A 21477-nucleotide genomic window follows, 5' to 3' on the forward strand; every position below is an offset into this window, starting at 1 on the left:
CCCCTCTTCACAGACTTCAAATACCGGGCATCTTTGACCCTGGAACGTTTGGAGGAGCTGATCTTGGTCGAATTGCCTGTGCATGAGCTGCCACCCGAATCTTTGAAGCATCGGAAGTCGCAGTCCGAAGATCGGCAGGAAGCGAAGCGGAAAAATACTGCGACCGGGCTGGCGGAACACCTTTTCGCTCAATGGCCTTGTGCTATACCCTCAACGGTGGATTTTGATGCTGGCGAAACTAAAATTCCGCAACCCCTAGAGAGAATACAGACAGAATGGACCAGGTTGCACAATAACCTGAAACTCTCGGAATTTCTCGATGAAGCGCAGGCGATCTTAAATTGCCATGTTGGAGGCGAGGAAACCTCGAGGCCCAAGCCTTGGTATGTCTCCGAGAAAAATAGTTCGTCGGCCCACATAACAGCCGTCCCGTCTCTGTCGCATGAGCTTCTGCTCAAGCATGGGCCTAGTGCTACTCCTGTTGGCGACCTGTGCTTTTTCTCCCACACCATCAGACATGTCTCGGATAATGACGATTCGTACAAAGGAAGCGCTGAAACGAGCGAAATGAAGGAACTTGGCCAGATCTTGACAACGTTCGCAAACTCGCCGAAACTATTGAGGCAACAATACGGCAAGGACTTGCTTCAGAGTTACGGCGCGTTGCGCGAGCTCAGATGCGAGCAACAATGTCAACTTAACGCAGCGGAACTGGAAAATATTGATCAAAACATATTAATGGCACGGAAAGCGGTCTTGCAATACTTTGCTATTATCGCCGACACGGTGGCCTTGAACGACGGCAGGTTTCGATGGTTGCGGCAGGGAAATCTCTGGCCCCAAGTATCTCCGGTTTCGCTCCTTCAGCAATTGCGTTCAAACAGCAAAACCGTCTTCGGCCCTGGGATGAAGGAGCTGTTAGTGTTATATGGCACCTCGATCACAACTCTTCAGTGGCTTCTAAGAATAAGGCATGCGTTCCGGAGAGGGGATCGTCAGAAGCTTTTTGAACATTGTTCGGACAGAGGGCATATTAACTGGAAGCCCATTGAATTTCCCGACTGGCTGCTTCTGGAGATTGAAAGCAATATCCTCATTCGTCGTGAGCAGGTTGAGGTCGCCAACGCGATCATCTCTCCGCCTTCGTCTGCAAATTCTGTGTTGCAGCTCAACATGGGAAGAGGTATCCAAGCCCAGCCGCTTCGAAGGAGACATCCCAATCCTCGCGTATCTATCAAGAACTCACATATCTACAGGGAAGACATCTTGCATTGTTCCAATGGTCATTGCCGTTCTTGCAGATTCGAAGCAACTTTGCCGACTCATCGTGCCAAAAGCCTTGCTGCTCCAGACTGCCCAGACTTTGCAGTCCAAGATCGGAGGCTTGCTTGGACGTGAGATGAGCCACATTCCATTTTCTCGACGCACCCCCTCGAGCTCGGACATGCACAAGCTCTACGTGGACCTTCATCGAGAAATTCTTGGCCGCTCCGGAGTCATTTTGGCCATTCCAGAGCACATACTTTCATACAAGCTAAGTGGGTTTCACAAGCTTGCTGACTCTGAGCTCAGGGAAGCTCGCGAGATGATGGCAATTCAATCCTGGTTAACCGAGTCGTGTCGTGATGTGCTCGATGAATCAGACTTCACGTTGGCTGTCAAGACGCAATTAGTTTACCCAAGCGGACAGCTCGTGCCCGTAGATGGGCATCCCGATCGCTGGAAGGTAGTCCAAGGCCTTTTGGTACTCGTGCACGACAGTCTGACTCACCTCCGCGAATTGTTTCCCCAGGGGATCGAGGTGGTTGAACGAGCGCGAGGTTTTCCTATGATTTACATTGTGCAAAGCGAGGTTGAGGATACGATACGTATCAGACTTATCGACACAGTTTGCGACGGACATACTTCGATTCTTCGCCTGCCCAGTTCTTCTACCGATGCTTGCAGGGCGTGTTTGAGGCGTGTTTTGACCGAGGACAGTCCGGCGCCTGAAGACTTTGCAAGATTGTCAAATGAGTTCGCCGCAAAGCCATCGCTATTCAAGAACGCTCTGATCATGCGAGGCCTCTTATTGAAGGGAATTCTTTTCCTCTGCTTCAGGAAGAGATGGAACGTACAGTACGGGCTGCACCCGAACAGGGATCCTCTTGCAGTCCCCTTTGAGGCGAAAGGAGTGCCGTCCGAGCAAGCCGAGTTTGGTCATCCTGATGTGGCTATAATCTTTACCTGCTTGTCCTTTTACTACGCGGGTCTCACAATCCATCAGTTCCAGGAAGGATTGGGAAGATTGCTCAAGTCTGATGACCCAGCCTTCGTGTACGATGGCTGGACTGCGGGATGCGACTCCCTCCCTGAGGCCCTCTCCCATTGGAACCTCGTCAACATTGATGATTCCGGACAAGTCATAAAACTCTGGGATCATTTGCGACTGAGTCGCGGAGTACTCGACTATTATCTTAACACCTTCGTTTTCCCACGCTACGCAAAGCAGTTTGCCGTTAAATTGCAGTCTTCGGGATGGGACTTGCCTCTCTTATCTTCATTTTCAGACGAAGAGCAGCTCGGTGCAAAGACAACCGGGTTCAGCGGGACCAACGACAATCGAAGAATGCTGCCACTGACCATCAGACAAGATGACCTTCCGAGCCTAGAACACACCAGTGCCCAGGTGCTCACCTGCCTTCTCCAAGACAGGAACCGGGATTGCATAGTCGCAACGAAGCATGGAGCGCGGCTTACCGAGGGGGGACTACTTAAGCACTTGTCCAACGCAAAAATTCGGCTGTTGATCGACGCTGGGGCGTACATTCTAGAGATGGACAACCGATGCCTTGTTAAGAAATGGTTAGAGATAGACACGGACGCAAAGGCAGGAGTTTCTTCGGCGCGCACGATAACCGAGCCTGGGTTCGATACCGAGATGGAAAGGAAATCCCTCTTCTAGCCACGCCGTTTGCCGACAGCCTGCAGGAATGCCTCGTTTACTTGGACGAAGCCCATACTCGTGGCACTGACCTCAAATTCCCACCATATGCTCGTGGGGCTCTCACCTTGGCTCTTGGTCAGACCAAAGATCACACAGTACAAGGTTTGTGCCGGATTTACTTGTTTCTTAAACCTCAAACCTCGAAAGCTAACGATTACTGCGTAGCTGCCATGAGGCTTCGGCAACTAACCACGACACAGTCCGTCACTTTCTACGCTCCACCAGAGGTTTACCGCAGTATTTTGGATCTGCGCAGCAAGGAAGACGGGATGCGAATAAACTCATTCGATGTCGTCTATTGGTTGCTTGAACAGACGTGTCGAAACAACGAGCAGCTGCATAGCCTCTTCATTGCTCAAGGCATCGACTTCTGTCGCCGGACGAGTGCCGCCCTGCAATACCCAAAGTTTCTGTCGGAAGAAACACACAAGTCGGCCCTCTTAGAAGTTATGAAATCTCCCGAACAGATTACGCTTGATGAACTATACGGGAGAGCCACACAGACCCCGAGGAACAGTGCACCGGAGAGCTTCCACACTAGCCTTCGCGAGATTGCAAGACAACTGGAGCGATATAGAGCCAGCTGTGAAGACAGCTCGTCTCTTGCTCACCGTTCGCTCATGGAGGAGGTAGAACAGGAACGAGAAGTAGAGTTCCAGGTCGAGCAAGTGCGCCAAGTACAGAAACCCCGTCACTGCAAGAGCCTCAGCTTCTCCGGTCTGCATCCGGCCATCTTCTCGTTTGCCCAGACCGGGTTACTTGGCGGAGATTCGGGATTCGAGCTGGCGTCTACTTTTATTGCAAATACATGCCTGGGGAAGAAGTACAATTTTCGCGCTCCAGAATCGCGGCTTTTTGTGTCCGATGAGTTCACTCGCACGATTGAGAATGGGTCGGAAGGTCCTAACGATGACTTCTTGGTAAGCTCCAATGAAGTCATTTTGTCAATTCCCAGAGCGATAGCTAATCAAGCCGAACAGAGACCGATCGAGTGGATTCTGTGGGGTCCCATTCACGAAACAGCCTTGGTGATCATCCCGGAGGAGGCAGAGCGTTTGATACCGGTCATCAGGGCCCTGGACCATGCGCCGGTACACTTGATGCCCTACGCTGCGTCGACAACTAAGAACATGGCCCATTCCAATGGATTGGCCGGCTATATAACACCCTCTCCTCTACTGAGCAGCCCTTTGCCTTCGTGGCTTTCGATTGAGCTGGGGCTGCTCGGTGCTAGACTGTACTTTGACTTCGAAGAGTATTCGATTCTCCTGGAGCACCTGCGCTTAGTGGTCAAGGTTGGCGGCATAAAATCTATCGTAGCTACCTCTGGTGAAGCTTCCAGAAGCGTTCCGGCTGGAGACATAAACGCCTTTCTGCTGGAGTGGTTGACCGTTCGCCGTAAAGGACAGGACATTATGCACACTCCAATGGGGTACATCTGTCAGGGTCGACCATTGAAAGAGAGTCACCCATTCTTTTCCATCAAGGAGGCAGGCACAACAGTGGTTCGCGAGATTGGATGGATGAATAACAGCGGTCCGGAGTCGGAAAGCTTGGAATAATACACTCCTTCCTTAGACTTGTCACCCGTTGCCCGACGGGCGAATTCCTCTAACATATGCACGAAGCACTTTCGCGACGCATGGTGCTCCATCGCGCGACTTGCGAAGTTTTACCCTGAAGATGCCGGAGACTCAACGCCTCTAAGCGCCGCAACCGTGAGTGGCGGCGGTCCAGAACCATGCGCAGATTGTCCAGACACGACGACCATTAGGAAGCAGTGGGAATGTCTAGGGGTAAGCCCCGCGGTTTTTGCGATCGGGTCACTCGACCTTTCCCTGTCGAATGATGCCTCTGTGGTGGGAGCGGCGGACAACTCAGTTACTATAGGTCAATGCACGCAATTCGCTGTGAAACCAATGGCACAATATGATCGTAGGTACTTGGTGCGAGTAAACCTTCCTCAGCTACATTATTACCTTTGTTGTCAGGTAAATATGCTGGACTATCCTCTACTGTACGAGCGTCTAGCCGAACGAATCTCCGTGGCAAATGCCTCGGCTATACAGTGCAGCCAAAGTCCCGACCGTCGTTCGTGACACCTCTTTGGCAATTTGCATCGCACTGTTTTCGGCAAAGATGTTTGCGGCGTCACTTATCGCCGGCCCGAGCAAAGGTAAAACCAGGCAGATATGTGTTCCGTTGGGCTTTGGCTCACGAATAGCTTCAAAGAGAGACAAAGGTGCTGTCCAAAGGGAACCTTGTCTTTGTCTTGTCTCTTTCGGTTCGCAGAACACAGGAGCTCCTGGCTATTCGTTCCCGTCTGGCTGGCGACAAGGGTCTTGATAGCAACGGCTGAAGGCGCGTTGCGTGCTAGTCTCGGCAGAGCCATACGGTCGCGCACCCGCCGCGGCCGAGCTTATGAATGATGCGACGCTAGCCATAGTGAAGCTTTTCTTGCATACGAATAGGATGTTGTCCGCCAGGGCGGTACTCGTGAAGAGTTTCCCGGTCGTGTTCAGTCCGCGAATGTAGAGCCTCCTCCATAGATGATTAGCGGCATGTGACAAGTCTGGGCCACCCGCTCTGGGTCGAATGGCCTCGAATCGAGGCGGGTCGATTATCTTGATAGGAGGTTTCGTCGGCCTCATTTAGCACCTTGAAGCTGACATAGGAGTTGTCTTGCTTGAGTTTTTTCTTTGCGTATATTGAAGGTTGATAGGAGGTGGCTGTCGCAGGCAGAGACCATGCAAATAGAAGGTAGGGGCTCGTCTTCGTCACAAAAGGGCGAATCTGGTCGGCAAGTCACGTTCTCGGGTTGAGCGTAGCCAGGACACTGCAGCTACCTACTCGTGGCCATAGTTGTCGCGAAGCGGAGCCTAAATTCGTAGATCTCGAGAAATACGTCTCTATGGCGTACAGGGCTCCCGAATCAAAATTGACGAGGGGAATGTAGTATAAGCTGCAGGAAAGAGGCTGGGAGACTTAGATGAAGAGAACCTGATTTGCGGATTATAAAAGTAGCTGTTGGAACCAGCAAGAAGAGACGAAAAAGAATGCGAATTCACTATTATCTTATCTTTCCCTAGGCTACTAGAGAGCTATTTGATCATCAACTGAGTGTACTGCTAAGTGTCCTCCCTACTCTATCACTCTATCTGTCACCAAGATAGCTGCTCGGCGTTCTACGGGACATAGATAGTTCCATGCAATCTCTCCACTGCTCTATCGCTCTATTCTTTTCAAGTTGAGCTGGTGCCATGTGTTGTGTCTCCGTCCAAGCGAAGCCCAACAAACAGTTATGGGTGTCAATTGTTTGGTCTCGCTCTTGAAGCTCGCGTGTCTTTTCTAACAGAGCCTCTTTGTGCTGGTAGAGGTCTTCCTCCAAGATTTCCCGTCTGAAACGCTCTCCATCAAGCTGTTCACGTAAATCGGCCAACATCTTATCGAGCTCTCTGTTTCGCTTGAGATGTTCTTCGACATATTCCTCAAGTTGGTGCATCCGTTTGCACAAGTGAGTCTTATCTAAGTCACTCACCGAACTGGCTAGTGATGGCGCAAATGAGCAAAAGCACTGGCAAAGTGCTTTTTTTTCTTCCATGATAAAGACAATATTGAGACGATTGCGGGATAACGATACTTTGGAACAGATTCAGAACTTCCTGTGCCTGTTATAAGTTCTGCCGAATGCATGAATACGGTGTACCATGGTAGAAAATAACCGCTAGGCGAGGTTTACTCCTATTCCGACGTCAATAATTGGTAATCTGTTGTTTTGGTGTCAGATGTATGTGTCCAATTTCATCCGGAGGAGATATTGTGCACTATTGCTACGATGTATGCGATCTTAAAGATTGCTGCCAAACTTAATCAAGATTTCTGGGTTCTTGTTTACGAAAATGGTAGTGAAAACAGGTCTAATTCAATGAGGGCCGTACCATCGTTTTGGAATGATCGCCAGAACTTTCCTCATTAATGCTGCCCTACCGTCCCGACCGATTAAAGTTTCGACCTTCAGACCCAGAAAAAGTGTCCCAGCTAGGCCTGTTTTGGCTCTTACACTTCCAGGTGCGGCTGACTACCAGTGGATTGGAGATTTTCGAAACCATCACGCTATTTTTACCTAAAATACCTGCCTGCTTCCAGCTTTTGCGGACCCCTTTCTCGTGACACTACAACACCTACCCACCCTATTCCACAGATGAACGACACTCTACCCCTCACATTTATATGCCTTCGAGTGTTTGTTCTCGTGAAGACTCTTCAGCTGAGTGAATAGCCTTCGTCTAGCGGACGATGTCACCATGCGGTGGGGGTTATTTAAGTAAGCATGCAACTTGGCATTCATGTGTTTCAGCACGGGTAGACGCCCTTGTAATCCCTTTGTCACTACACGCAGTAGGTCTCGAAGGGAGTGGTATGTGTAGCTACAAAAGAGACTATGTGTGCCTACGGGTCCGGGAACATGTATGTATTGTGACCGCAAAATGGGTGCCCTCATAGACACGGTGTTTCCTCGTACCACCACTAGGTAATACACCACTAGCCTTGTGTGGGTGGTCTCCGCGACACCCTCTCTGCCTTCGTACCGCCCGCCGGTTGACTCTTCATCCCTATTTCTCTCCTCCAACCTAACCACCGCGCCATGAAAAAACCTTTGCCGATTTTGACAGATATGTGAACGAAGACGAACTCAAGTTCGGGATCCCTAGGACCCCAGTTATCCAACGACCAGAGCGAGAAATTTGCCGACGAACCTGTCCCTCAATTGCTGCAGCTGAATACGCGGGACTTTTGACCTGCCCTGCAACGGATCACCTGCTAGGCTGCTACATACATCCACTATGCCGTGGAGTGGAACTTGTTTGTCATTTTAGCAAGCGATTTGATGAAGTGGACATAAACCGGCAAATCATCGAGAAACAGCGATAGGATTTGACCTATCTATTCCGAGCCGGATAAAGCTGCGCGTTGAGATATCGGTAATCTATAAAGAAGATGTCCATATGTCCATGAGAATACGAAGCAGATAAGTAAAGAAAGGCGTATAGCTAAATGAAAGAGATTGTATCATCAAAGGGCAGCAGGCTCCTGGATAGCCCGCGGTCTGGGGAGCCGTGTACCAGCTCATGAGATGCCTAGAGTATTTATGCAAGAATTGGGTAGGTTATTGCTGGCGGGATCCTGATAGCAAGCAGAACTTCGCATTTGATACTAAAGATATGACTAAGATCGTGCGCTTCGCCGAAGAGGGAAATATATCGGATATACACCAGCATGTTCCCGGTTCAATTCGCGAATTCATCCACGCTAAGGAGAACACGGCGCAGCTTAACGAGCCTCACGCCCGCCTCTGCGTACGAGCTATTAAAAGAAATACAGGGTTCTCTTTCTTTTCAATATCTTTCCTAATTTGGCCTCTGTGCCTGATTGAAAGTGCTGGCACACGACGCACAACGCGTTGCACACTTGGATAGTCGATCAAGTGGCACGAACTCCCAAGGCCTGCCATTATGCAGAACTGTTGAGACTTTATATGCTTCCAATAGTTGAAAATAGGGTCGTCGGCATGGGCTTCAATGTGCTTCGCCCAGTTGCCTATCTCGAGCCCCTTCCAGAGGCCTATGAAGGGAAGCATACTCTCCATGGCATCCATGATGGGCTGTCTCCGTATACTGTGCTGTAGTATTCTTTAATTTCATGGAGAGATGCTATTAAGCCACGAATCGGCTGGTATATATCGGCACTCTACCATGTAGTGACGTATATTCCGGAAGACATCGCTATCAGACAGAGCCTGAGGTTTGGCTACTTCTTATTTAACTAGCACGAGTTAATAATTCGAGGGATGAACAGACCTACGAGCGATACAATGCAGTCTCATCCTACATTGATAATCGTTTCCATGGGCGTCAACTGCTCTTAGAATCACATCACTCGCAGCAGAGGAGTAGAGAGCAAAAGCCGCATCATGCGAATGCACCCATTTGATCGGCAGACCACTTTTAGTAACCTCAGATGCAGTCCCTTGTTCTGGTAGTAACTCTGCCTTCGAGTGTTTAAAAGAGGTTTCGTGCACGCTGTCAAAGGTCCATGACGTGGTGAACGGCAGACGGATCCAAGCCCTCAGAGATCAATTGCGAGAGCTTAACGCTCACAGTCAACTCTGTCCTGAAACAAGGGCTTCATAACGAAGTTTAAAGGAAAAAACAGAATAGGTCTGACGTATGCCATCGCAGCTATGATAGCTTAAAAAAAGGTTTTTACCCAGTCGAACTCAGAGGGGTCCGCGCACCAGACGATCTTTCCCATTTTCACACTCTGTGACTCTAAATCTCCACTCTCTCTCCCTTCTGTCCCTATTTTACATTTCTGCAAAAACTTAGGAAGTCATCAATCCCCAAGCTGAGACATCTACAACAGCGTAAATGGTATACCTAAGCTCATTGTAACTTTGCCACAGTAGCCAGAAGAAGGTTTGAGGACACGTTTCAATTCTACGTGCAATAAGGTAGAATAAGAGAGAAATTGTGGTATTGACGCGATTGGTCTGAGAGTTCCTAGAAACCCACAGTTCTCCCTCCGCTGAGATCCAAAGTCTAAGGGCAACAGTACAGAGAAGTCATGGAAATAGCGACATGTAGAGTAGCTGAAACGAGGTCCGCGATCGCCCCTATATATACGACACCGCGCTCCATAGATCCCGCTTTTTCGAGATTCTTCGTCAACTGGAGAATTCCGAAAGTGAAAATGGCGAATATCAAAAACGATATAAATCCCAGCACGCTAAGTGCCAAAGACCAAATCCGAGGAACCGAAAAAAACCAATTCAAAGCGTACGCAATCGTGGAAAGGATGGAGGATGCTATACCAACCCCAAGAAAGGGATTTAGCGAAGGAGTATGCCGTAAGAACCCGACCAGAAATTTTAGCGATGCGGGAATAGAGGATACACCTTTGAGAAACGTCGACTCCTTTATAGGTAGGCTCAAACAGTCGGAGCGTCCATCATATACTATACAAGCGCTCTTTGTGCCTATTGAAACACCTTTGGGAATAATGTGCAGACGTTGACTGGCAAGAGTCTCGACTGCTGCCTTGGCGCTGCTCACTACATTTGGAACAATATCACGAAGGTCTGCCACGCCGGGGCCAATGTCCTGCACTGGGTTAGGTAGCGCCCTGGAGAAAAGATTTAGGCTGAACTATGTTAACGTTAGACTTTTGTCCAACCAGCTACTTAGATGTGGTATTACCGAAAGTTTGGCAATGCCCTCGGTTTCGTTCTTAGACTTGGCTACAATGCTAACAGAAAAGTATAGTATTAAAACAAGTGGCACAGTGTGCAAGATGACAAAAAGAACAAACTTATGAAGTTTTTCCATGGCAACAGCGCAACATTATTTAGCAAGGTATTGCAAACCTGCAGCTTTATTAGATTTGACGCGCAGCCTTAAATAGGGACTTTCTATCCCAGCTTGAAATTGACACCGGAAGCATTTCTTTCACTTTATATAGTGTAACTTGCGCCAAATCTAATTGGAGTAGCCCAATGATGATTAAAGGCCATCGTCAACATCATGCTCTTGAGCATGGATAGATTTCGACCAAGGTGATCAGTACAGTAGCGTTCAATAGTTACCACCACAAAATTGGATCAAGGCCTTCTGTTATACTTAGTCATACTGATTTCTTGGCAGAGTTGGTGCATTTTCGTTGTACAGTACAGTGGGGTGCAGGTACAGCGTCCGGTCTTCTATGTGGAATAAGTCCTTCATAGTTCTAGAGCCGCGGAAGCCTACGAGTAGTTTTTTTTCATGCGGTTTAGCGCAAATGAGTCAATTTTGCGAAGTGTATCAGTGTAGTAATATTCCATCAGTCTGTAGTGACTCTAAGTGCACCATCGCGAAGCCCCGAGCAGAGCGGAATGATTAAGTATGGTATTGAAGCATAGCATGGCTTTGAAGGCCTCTGTTGTGATCATCGGTGGGATTAAATTTCCTTATCGACATGCCTCAGCGCTGTTTCTTCAGCACAGGTATCGTGTCGCGGTCGTACAAAATGAACAGACCTATCATACGACGAACCAAAACCCTATCACTACTACAGTAACGACTATGGTATTAGATCACTGTCCAGCCTGCGTGCTATGGACATTTAGAAGGTCAATCGTAAGTCCACGGCTGGCAGGTACAACTTCACCAGACCCTTGGCTAGCTACATCGTTCATGCATTTATCTTATTATACGTGAACTGGCCCATCCTTGGGCGTTGGCAAGTAAGTCTTGCCCCTCCAGAGGATACCATCTATGCAATTGAAACAAAGAAAAGAAGGAAAGCTTTAGATGTGCTGCGAGCTTGCCCAGTCCAGCCGTCCTTGACGTGGGCAGGGAACTCCGGCTTCAATGATTAAGACAGAAGCCAGAGCACAGGAAGGTGACAATCAATTGAAGATATAGGAGATGACATAGCTTTCGCGAGAAGTCAGGAGATGGTACTAGTATGTAAAGTCCTCGATATTTGAGTTGAGAAATACAGAAAATATACGGAGAACTCAAGCACGCAGCGTTTCCGGCGTAGAGTGAGGCAGATTCGTGCAGATGGAGTCGAGCTGATCCGGCTATTTTCCACAATTCACAAAATATTAGTGCCGTCAGACTTGTTCAGCCAACTATTTCTCTACCACCTCAACTTTTACTCAGTCTCGGCATAAGCGCCGAGATAGCCAGATCTAAGCCTCTCTCTATTTCATGTAGCCTGCTCAAACTTTTTCATCACCAGCTCTTCGGCTTTCTAAACGCCTCCCATCGTCACCTACAATTGTGCCCAGAGGCCTTGCATCGAATATATCTGTTAGATCTACGCTTTGCCTCTCTCAAATCGAAATACTCGTGCTTTGGCCAATTTGGGTGGAAGCGTGCTTCTTGTGAACATGGCAACGGATTGCGCGTGGGGTAAACTACTTCCTCTGTTGCCTCCTGCCCAACGGGCTTACTCACTGCTACTTGTTCATCGTACTCGGATTAGATGAGACCGGGTTATATCTGGGGTCGCAGTGATCTGGCTCTTTAAAATTGCATTTTTGTTTGATATGGATACGAGCCGTGGTATGTACTGTATAGGAGGTCATAGAATAATACGAACCGCTGTTAGCGAGACACTGCCTATCTTCAAATCATATTTTTAAATTCTGAAACAGGAGCTTGAAGACGATCACCATCCACTACCCGTGCCACGCCCCACTTATTTCGCGTTCGTTCCTCACCAGCTCCATAAGCTGGTGCTGGACACCGCAGTAGCCAGTACACCGCAATAGCCAGATTTTTCACCGTCTGCCTTCAATCTGCTTTGTTCCACCCACGTCACTTCGTTTTGCATCAAGGAACATGGAAGCGCGTATTCTAGAAGCGATGCAATACATCGGCGATGTCCCTGATGCAAAAGTCGCCAATGTGGCCCGACAATTCGGTGTTCCACGCAATCGATTGCGTTACCGCCTCGAAGGCCGTCCTCCTAAGGTAGGCCGACCAGCCACGAACATGAAGTTATCGCGCCCAGAAGAGGCAGCATTATGTCGCTACATCGATCGCCTTGATAACGTGAACCTTGCGGTGCGCCCTGAGTTCGTCACCGACGCGGCAAATAATATTCTGCGTGAGCGATCCGGTCAAGCCGATTTAGTTATCGGCAGCAAGTGGACCTCTCGTTTTCTAAAGCGTCACGGTTACTTCAAGAAGCTCCAAAAAAAAAGCTCCACTCGGAGCGTCAGGCATCGGAGGACCTCACAAGAGTCACCCATTATTTCCAAAATCTCCAGCAAGTCATCCAAGAGAAGGGCATACCACCTGAAGATATCTGGAATATGGACGAGACAGGATTTCGCATTGGAGTTGGCAAGGATCAGCTGATTGTCACCAAAAGAAAGCGAGCTCATTATTTTGGTATCCCCGAGAACAGAGAATCTGCCACTGACATCGAGGCAATCTCAGCAAGCGGAGAGTCCATTCCACCTTTCTTGATTCTGTCTGGACAGATGCATATGACTTCATGGTATCAAATACCGGGACTAGACCCCGACACGGCCATCCGACCCACGTCAAGCGGTTACTCAAACGACGAAATCAGCTTGGAATGGCTTCATCATTTTGACAAACATTCGACAAAGACCTCGAGAAGCTCGAAGCGCTTGTTAATTCTCGATGGCCACGGCTCCCACCACACAAGGCAGTTCATTCAGTATTGCGACCAACATGGCATCATTCCATTTGGTATGCCTCCAAACCTCACGCATATACTCCAGCCCCTCGATGTGGTGGTTTTTCAGCCACTGAAGCACTATCACGCCAAAGCACTGGACGTGATGATTCGAGACGGCCTTGTCAATATCACGAAGCTCGAGTTTCTTTCTTGCATTCAACAAGTACGGTCGCAAGCCTTCAAATCAAGTACGATTCAATCCGCGTTCCGGAAAACGGGAATATGGCCTCTCAATCCGCAAGTGGTGCTGGAGATATTGCAAGCTCGTCAGATGCAAAGGACGCCCACTCCTCCCCCTCGTCCAGAACTATTTTCTTCACCATTCGAGACGCCATTAACTCTTCGGCAAATAAATAAAGTAGCAGATCGGCTAGAAACCGTATTGCAAGAGGATGAAGATCTAAATCCGAGTTTTCTCGCGATTTGGGTCGCTTTATTCGGGGTTCCTATCTTTGGCCACCGAATTGGTGCAGACCAAAAGGGATCTGGGAAGGACAAAATTAGCTGAACGTACCCAACAACAACGAAAAGTGTGAAGAACGCGCAAATGCAATCGGGGAGTCTTGACGGTCGCTCAAGGGCGAGAAATGGTGCAGAAAAGGGAAGAAGACCAGGTCGCCAAAGCTAGAAAGGTGGTCGAGGCCGCAGAGATGAAGGCACGCAACGTGCGCAGGCGGTGGTTTGAAGACGCAGCAAAAAAGGCACGTCAATGGAGAGCATCTGGAAGGCTGCGACGAGCGGAAATTTGTGATTCTGAGCGCGGAACGCGATGGTTGAAGCGATTCTAGTTGGAAGAGTCAATAATCTGGCTATTGCGGTGTACTGGCTACTGCGGTGTCCAGCACCAGCTTATGGAGCTGGTGAGGAACGAACGCGAAATAAGTGGGGCGTGGCACGGGTAGCCGCCGTGGCTAATAAATTGCTCAAAGTAAATATCTCGTTCAAAAAAATCGCTTTTTTGCCTAGTAGCGTTTCGTCTAAATTGTCCCCTCATTTCTCTCAATTATGTTGTGTTATGGGCCAGCCAACGTGGAGGGGAAACTGGCCATAAAGTAGGCCGCTGCGCCTTGGCGGTTAGAATAGCAAGGGGTACAGTAGTATTACAGAGAGTCTAGGGAAGTCATCAAGGCACGTAAGTACTGAGCACCCCGATTATGCTGAGCACACTGGGTGCATCATTTCTATAAGGGGCCAGCCGGTATATAGAACGGTCCTATTCCACTCCTTTAGAAATATTGGTCAGTAGCTTCCAACAACTATCTTTATCACGATTCTGACTCTGATTCTCATCACCTGGTCACATAGTCAAGGACCTCCGATCCATCACCAATATGGCATCTATTGCTCCGACTGCGCCCTGTCGGCTCTGCCAACGTAAGCCGCGACAGGTTTAAACCTTCGATCCCCCTTAATCCCACTTCAGCGGTCAATCTTGAAGCTTAGCTTATTTTAGTCTACCCTCTTTCCAGCTGTCTCCAATCGTTACCTGTAGCAAGCTTCTGGCGCTTAGGTCCTTCATTAATTGGAGCGACACTTCTCTTGCGCTTTGGCGCCTTTTCCTGCTTCACAGCTCCTGGCCAAGTGGGTATATGCTCCATCAAGGTCTCCTTATCTTTTGTTTTGACCTGTACATCCTCCTTTTGGATCGTGCCTAGCCTGATTGATGCCGGTGCTGAATTTAAAGATAGTACTTCATAATCTCTTTTGAGAGAACAAGCATCTGCTTTCATTTTTGACGTTTCTTCCAAGCTTTCTATCTTTTGGGCCTTTCGCTTGTTCTCCTGGTCCACGTTTGGCGGCACTTGCAAAGACTGCAATTGTCGAGGTGCCTGATGCAGCTGCGAGTCCATCAATGCCTCCGCGACCTCTTTCTCGTCTATAAGCCGTGGTATCGTGAGAGAACCTGAATTCGAAGGTGGCACGGGGTCTATGGATGTTCCTATTCGATTAAGCTGCTCTTGAAGTCTACCGTAAGGATGCAATTTGCTTGAGAGGTGATCGCCGTCCGTAAAGCTGACATCATACCTAGCATTGAAATTAGTGAACGCTTTCCTCGGCGACATTAATACGCACGCGGAGGCGAAGAGCTCTGTGTTTCGCTCTGTCTGGTGACGAGGCGTGTTAGGCTCTGTGTCCACCAAATCTTCTCCGTCTTCTGATGTCTTCATCGTAAAAGTGTGCGATAGCGAGCTAAGAGTAAGAACAAAATGATGGTACGAGAAATCAGAGTGATTCAGGTGCCTTTTATACATGTGGCGGGGCGATTTGGCTGCCTCCATGCTGACCATCCTACAGCATATGAGCCACCTTTTTCTGTATGTACATGTAACACTGTGTGCCGCTCTTGCAGCTTCTATTAATACTAGCTTGTGGTTCACCCTGCGCTCTTAGATTGAACCCCGCTTTCATGGAATATTTGTGAGCCTGATACAGGATACCGTCATTCTCTGCATCATCGTCTGGCATTTATTTAATGTATTCTCATCACAACGACAATAATATGCGTTTATGTGATAGGTAGCAACAAATACCAATATGCATTCATTCCGTAGTGGCAATGTAGCTTGGAATAGAGAGGACCGAGCCTTATTTAATAGCCGTGGGTTAGATGGCGAGGTGTTTACATCTCGCGCCTAGGCTCGTGCCTGCTTGTACTACTACAGGAATGCTTGTTGTTATCTTTTACCCCACTTCATGGCACGCGACATATCGTCTTAAGTCGCCAGACGTTCGCTCCAATGAAAGGTAGGTCAATTCAAAGGCTAATACTAGTCCAAGAAAGCAATTCTTGTCACGACACATGGAATCAGCTCAACGTGAAAAGAACAGAACGAGATGTAGCGTAGTGGAGACATTACATGGAGAATGTTATCTACTGTATTGTGTATCGAGGTCACCAACGGAACGAATGAAAACGCAACCAAAATGCGAGTTCTATCTACATAGTGCTACTTCTACCACACTTGGCTGTAGTTCCTTTGTACCAAAGACTCATGAAATGTATGCTGCTACTGTACCGGACAGTACAGTACAGTAGCACAACTATCACAGGAAAGGACAAGTGAAAGCATACCTGAATGAAAAGTAAGCAACAAGGAACATAAACAAGAGTCTCCAACGCTCTGCTACAGCAAATTCTCGTCCTTTATCAAGCACGAAATGGCCTGGCGATCCAACGAAACCCTTTTCCTCTGTGCATCAGTCCCTTCCCAAGCGCCTTCATTGCACTTGAGATCAATAACATTTCCGTTTCGCCACTGTACCTGCACCGAGAGGCTGTCGAGACATGCCATCAGTGACCTCATCGGCCAAATATGACGTGTTTGGTCTTCCCATAACTGGGTTTGGACATCTCGCCGGAAAGTGAAGTCCGCCCCAGACTTTAAGTGAAGCGTCGCTCCTACAGCTCGTAGCGGTTGGCGTTTTCGTGGTGTATCAAGTTGCTGGATGGTCCTCTTCTGCGTTGCAGGAACATTATCTACCATGACAATACGGCTGATTCTCATCGCGTCGATAGTAGCTAGAGCTGAGCAATCATCTGTCGATCTCGTAGCAATTTCCCCATCATGTCTGCCGCTCTCGCATTTTTCTGTTGGTTCGTTGGCCAGAAAAGACATGTCGCCCCAATGGCAGTCTTCATCGCCGAGAAGCTCATCAGGGACGCTGCCCCAATATATCTCACTGTGGTCGCCATCGCGGTCGCCAGACATGTTGAGAGATAGTTGTAGGTTATTAAAGTGAGAAGCCAGAAGGTGTTGTGACAGAATGTTCAAGGGCTCGGAAATCTCGAGCAAACATTATCTCGTTAACCTCGTGGAGTCGTACAGTACTAAATTTCTACTCGGCTTCTACGCTAACAAACCGGCACAACTTGACTGACAGGCACAATTTTGGGCCACGTCAGTTTGCAAGCAACCTGAGGCTGAATAGGCCTGGTAGAAACTTCCGAGCGGCCTGTAATGCTGCTTAACGTAATCCACGCCTTTCACACACTTCAGGCTGTTGGCCTATACAAGCATCCTAGATCAGGACCAAAAGTGCGTTCAGGAGAAACTAAGTGGCTAATAGTGGACACCTTCCAAGATTTTAGTGACCAATTGGCAACCTAAGTCTTTACCCCACTGACCGCTTTGCCCCCATGGCTCTTCAGGCGAACCGCCGTACTGTAACGTCCTCCACTCTCGAACCCAGCTCCACGGCGCATAAAACTGACTGCGCATTTATTCACAGCATGTTTTCAGTATGTAAGTACTTTATATTAGCGTTTGTAGAGAAGGGGATGGTAGTTAATGTTACAAAGCAAGCGTAGAGAATGGGTGAGGCGAGAAGAAACAGTATACAAGAGCAATTAGGTTCGCGAAGTCTTACAGTATCGCCATTTACCAGGTAAAAGCAACTGCCCGAGAGTACTGTATTTCGACCCACCTACTCGGGACCGTTCTGTACAGATCAATTCCTGTCATCTGAAGGACATACGTAATTGGACATCTATTTATGTCTAATTGTCACTCTATTGACGTCGTTGAGAGCTACTCGTGGCTTTCCCTCTCGGCGGCATGGACGGCACGGCAAAATAAATCGCCGTAGGAGAAAAGTTAGCCTATACCAGCGGATTATTTTATTAAAGCTTCACAAGAAAACTGACGAGCACAGCTCGCTCCGATCTGATGCCTATGCCTGCTTGTCTAGTTGAGGTTGTTTTCAGGAGACAGTAAATTCGAATGGCAAGGCAAGTAAAAGCATTCTAGACATGCCCAGTCCAGTTTTATACGGGGCCAAAGTATGCGGGTAGATACATCGATGTGGACATCTGCTATGTCCAATAGCTTGTTTTTACGCATCGTTACAAACGTCCCTTGCGCTGCTGCGTTGTCCGCTTCCTGTATACCAAACAAACTAGCCCCCCTTGGGGGTGCCCCCATTTTGCGTGGCGGAGTGATTGATCCTGACTTCAACAGCAGCACAAGGCGAATACTACGTAGCATCCAGTTCGGGATATTTCTGGAAAAAATAGTGGGCCCCGAAGGTAAGACAGAGGACAGTCGCCACTGTGGCTCATACAGTATGTACGAGCAATAACTCGGAAATCTTTACACCTAACGTCTCGCAAATAGCGCCATCACGTCGTGTCATTATGGTCAACTTGAACAAACATGTTGCCTAGTTATTTACATATTCTGCTGCTCAAAACCTGCAGCACCACCATCACTGCAGCCGTTTCTGCCTAGCAGCCACCATAATGTTGCCGGCCGTAGTGACAGCTCCCTCCACTATTAATCCGAAAATTAAGCCAGAAATCAATATGACGCGGTTTGCAAGATGTTAGCTTCTTTGCGATGCACACCAGCCAGGGATCAGGCAGCGAGGTCAGTTCTGGGCTGAGCGCTGCAGCATCATTTGCTCTCAGCTATCTATCTAATTCCAACCACGCCGAGCAGCCATATAAGCTAGAGCATCACAGCCACTAATATCGGACACCATATTAAGGTCTGCCGATTGTTCCCGCTCCCTTTTGAGGCAGCATTCGGTATGTTCACCGCAGTAAGGGTATACATAAGCACCAGCAGGGCATGAAAGCTCTTCAGGGCATGAGCTCCTGGAAAGTCATGGTAGCCGAGGCGCCTTAGGCTCTAGCTAGGCGCTGAGGCACCTCGCAGAAAACAAGCTTCCAGACAACTCTGAAAAAAGAAAAGAAAGGTAGAGGTAGAGGGGCCGCAGCTTCGGGAGCGTGGTGGTCAGTATTCGCCTCGTGAAACTGCAAAAAAATTGTAGGGTCCATGGCTGTTTATCGCCCAGCAATGTCTCGATAGGTTGCAGAGTAAGGAGCCAAAAATGGCTTCCGTTGCTCGAGACTTGCAGAAGTACACAGCTTTTGCACAGTTCCTGGCCACAAGTACTGTACCCACAGCTTTTAGCCCCTACAGTACGTCAAGCAGATGCCCTACTGTGCCATCCCTAATCAGCTCCTTTGGATGTGTTGTTCCTCGCAGGGGGGCACCTGAAATAATAACCCCTAGAAGTGGACTTCTTGCGGCCTCTTGCCATACCGTTCATACTCAGAGTTCGATATTCGAGCTGCGTTCGCTCAGATCAGGTCTGCTCGTGGCGTCTTTTCTCGTTTGTCCCAGACTCTTTCGAAGACCGTGGTACGTTTGCTTCGTGGTTGATCGCCATCACGTGCTTGCGCCATTTTGTTAGTCGTGACCCCACACGGCGGCGCGTAATTAGCGCGTCTACGTGGCGCGAAAAGAAAGCGGAGAGCGACTGTGGGCGTAATGGCTATGCCGCCTTTTGCGTCGCCTTCACCGACACTCCGCGGTTGTATCAGCCAAGCCGCGATGAGTTCCTTCTTTGCTTCCATACTAAATCCTTCGGAAGAGTCGCCGGACATATTCAATTCAGATCTGCGAAGCAGTACAAAGCAACCGCGCAGTTCGCTGGACTGGCCGAGGACATCCAAAACCGAGGTAAGTAAATCAAACCCACCTCGAGAGTGGTGTGCAGCTGTAAAGAAATTGGCAAAATAAGTAATAAGACCACTGGAAATACTCGCAACCCGAATTACCCTCTCGTCGTGGCCAGGCCTCGGAATTACGCTCGCAGTCCCGCGAACGCCACTGAAGCATACGTGAACGATGCGAGTGGCAGTTTATCCACCGCGACATCCACGGCATATTTTGTCCGTTCGAAGCGAGCAGCACCCAATGCAACCGAAATATCTGTCGAGAAGGAGGGCGAGCGAGCAGGCGAAAGACTGGAACAAGCAGAAGAGGAGGGGGCAGATGACGGCCATGTACGCGCCTGCTGCTTCAAGCGCTTCGTCCAACACCGTTGGGCGGGGGACTCGGTCGAGATCCAGGTCGAATGGGACGAGGGTGATATTACCTGGGAACCTGAGGGCAACCTACATGAGGACGCCCCAGAAGCCCTCTTTGCATACTGGAAGAGTCAAGGTGCAAGGCCAACGAACCCCGCTGATCCCGACTTGTTCTGCATATTCGCAATACGGAAACATAACAACAACCGCAAGCGGCTTTTAGTGGAGTGGGTGGGCTACGGCCCAGAGGATATGACGTGGGTATCGCGGAGGAGTGTGGAGGAGACAGCGCCAGAGATGGTGGCGCAATACTTGAATAAGGTGAAACGGAGACGGTGAAGGCGGTTCATGGGAGCACACCGATGACCGACTTGCCAATTTGGACTTCGAGGCTCCCTTATCAGGTTTCGAACTACAAATTACGAGTGTACATCCGCACTAAATACGACCACCTCCGTCCGCGAACCGAGCGTAAGTTGAGGCTTTCCCAACGGTTTGCCTCGATTGACCTGATGGTGCTCAAGAACGATGATTCAAGAAAAGCACAGGGACCATTTCGCCCATTTCCGCACAGAATGAAACGCCGAATACCGCCAGAAACACGGTCAAAAGTCGCAGGCGGCCGGAAAACCTGCGAACCCTGATCAAGGATCCGTTTCCATCGTTGAGTTTTCATCACGCGCTGGCTGGGAATTTTTGACTTCCTGATATTGTGAAATGTGGTGCGAGTATTAGCACCGGAAACCAAGCTTCTAGTTCCCATATCTAGGTTCGAAATAGGGCTTCGCATACTGGCTGGGGTCGACTGGCTCGCGTCCTCGGTTCCTTGAAGAAGCAGATCACAGTTTCCAACCGTGGGCCCCCTTCTGCCCCTCGCTACGATCTTGGCCTCTGAGCCGTTTCTCTCCAGAGTATCGCCTCAGCTTCTCCGCTCCTCTACTGCATACCCCAATATCATGCCCATTGTCTCTTTCACCGGCCCAGCTGTCGGCTCCGGGCTTGATCTCCTTCACGCGGATATTGCCAGCGCGTTCGATGAAGCGCAGCCAAAACGCTGGGGCTTCGTGCAGCTTTCAACCTTTTGGTGTTCCGGCAAGCCCGAGAAAACGCCTTACAAAGGGTTCCATTCTTTCCATGTCTGTGTCATCTTCCCCGTTCAAGTTGAGAGACGTGACTCTCAGCTTCAGCCAGACGCACCATTGACTTGCACAGGTAAGGTTGTCGCGAAGCGTGGCCTGATGTCGGAGATCTCAAGGATGCCCTCTACTACATAAAGGCTTCATAAAGTCCAACTGAGGGGAAGCTGGCTGCAAAAGGCTTGCAGAGGGGTGTGCGGGGCGTAGAGAGGCTGGAGGCAGGCATGATGGGTAAGCAAGATGCAGGGAGCGGGCTGGCCAAGTATAAAGAAGGCTAGGAA

The 21477-nt window shown here is 49.2% G+C and overlaps 2 protein-coding genes across 2 annotated transcripts; both read left to right on the forward strand.

Moving 5' to 3' along the window:
• Positions 1–1173: 1173 nt before the first annotated feature.
• On the forward strand, positions 1174–4548 carry HRG_01403 (uncharacterized protein; the record flags this gene model as incomplete). The annotated part of the gene is made up of 7 exons (XM_044859874.1): positions 1174–1183; positions 1257–1538; positions 2154–2401; positions 2492–2802; positions 2874–3088; positions 3152–3906; positions 3967–4548. 7 exons carry the CDS (start codon positions 1174–1176, stop codon positions 4546–4548), a joined length of 2403 nt encoding a protein of 800 aa, XP_044726274.1.
• A 15033-nt stretch (positions 4549–19581) lies between these two features.
• On the forward strand, positions 19582–20399 carry HRG_01404 (uncharacterized protein; the record flags this gene model as incomplete). Its single annotated transcript, XM_044859875.1, has 2 exons — positions 19582–19710; positions 19779–20399. 2 exons carry the CDS (start codon positions 19582–19584, stop codon positions 20397–20399), a joined length of 750 nt encoding a protein of 249 aa, XP_044726275.1.
• Between the last annotated feature and the right edge of the window lie 1078 nt (positions 20400–21477).

The sequence above is a fragment of the Hirsutella rhossiliensis genome, assembly GCF_020360975.1.
Source record: "Hirsutella rhossiliensis strain HR02 chromosome Unknown scaffold00001, whole genome shotgun sequence".
NCBI lineage: Eukaryota > Fungi > Ascomycota > Sordariomycetes > Hypocreales > Ophiocordycipitaceae > Hirsutella > Hirsutella rhossiliensis.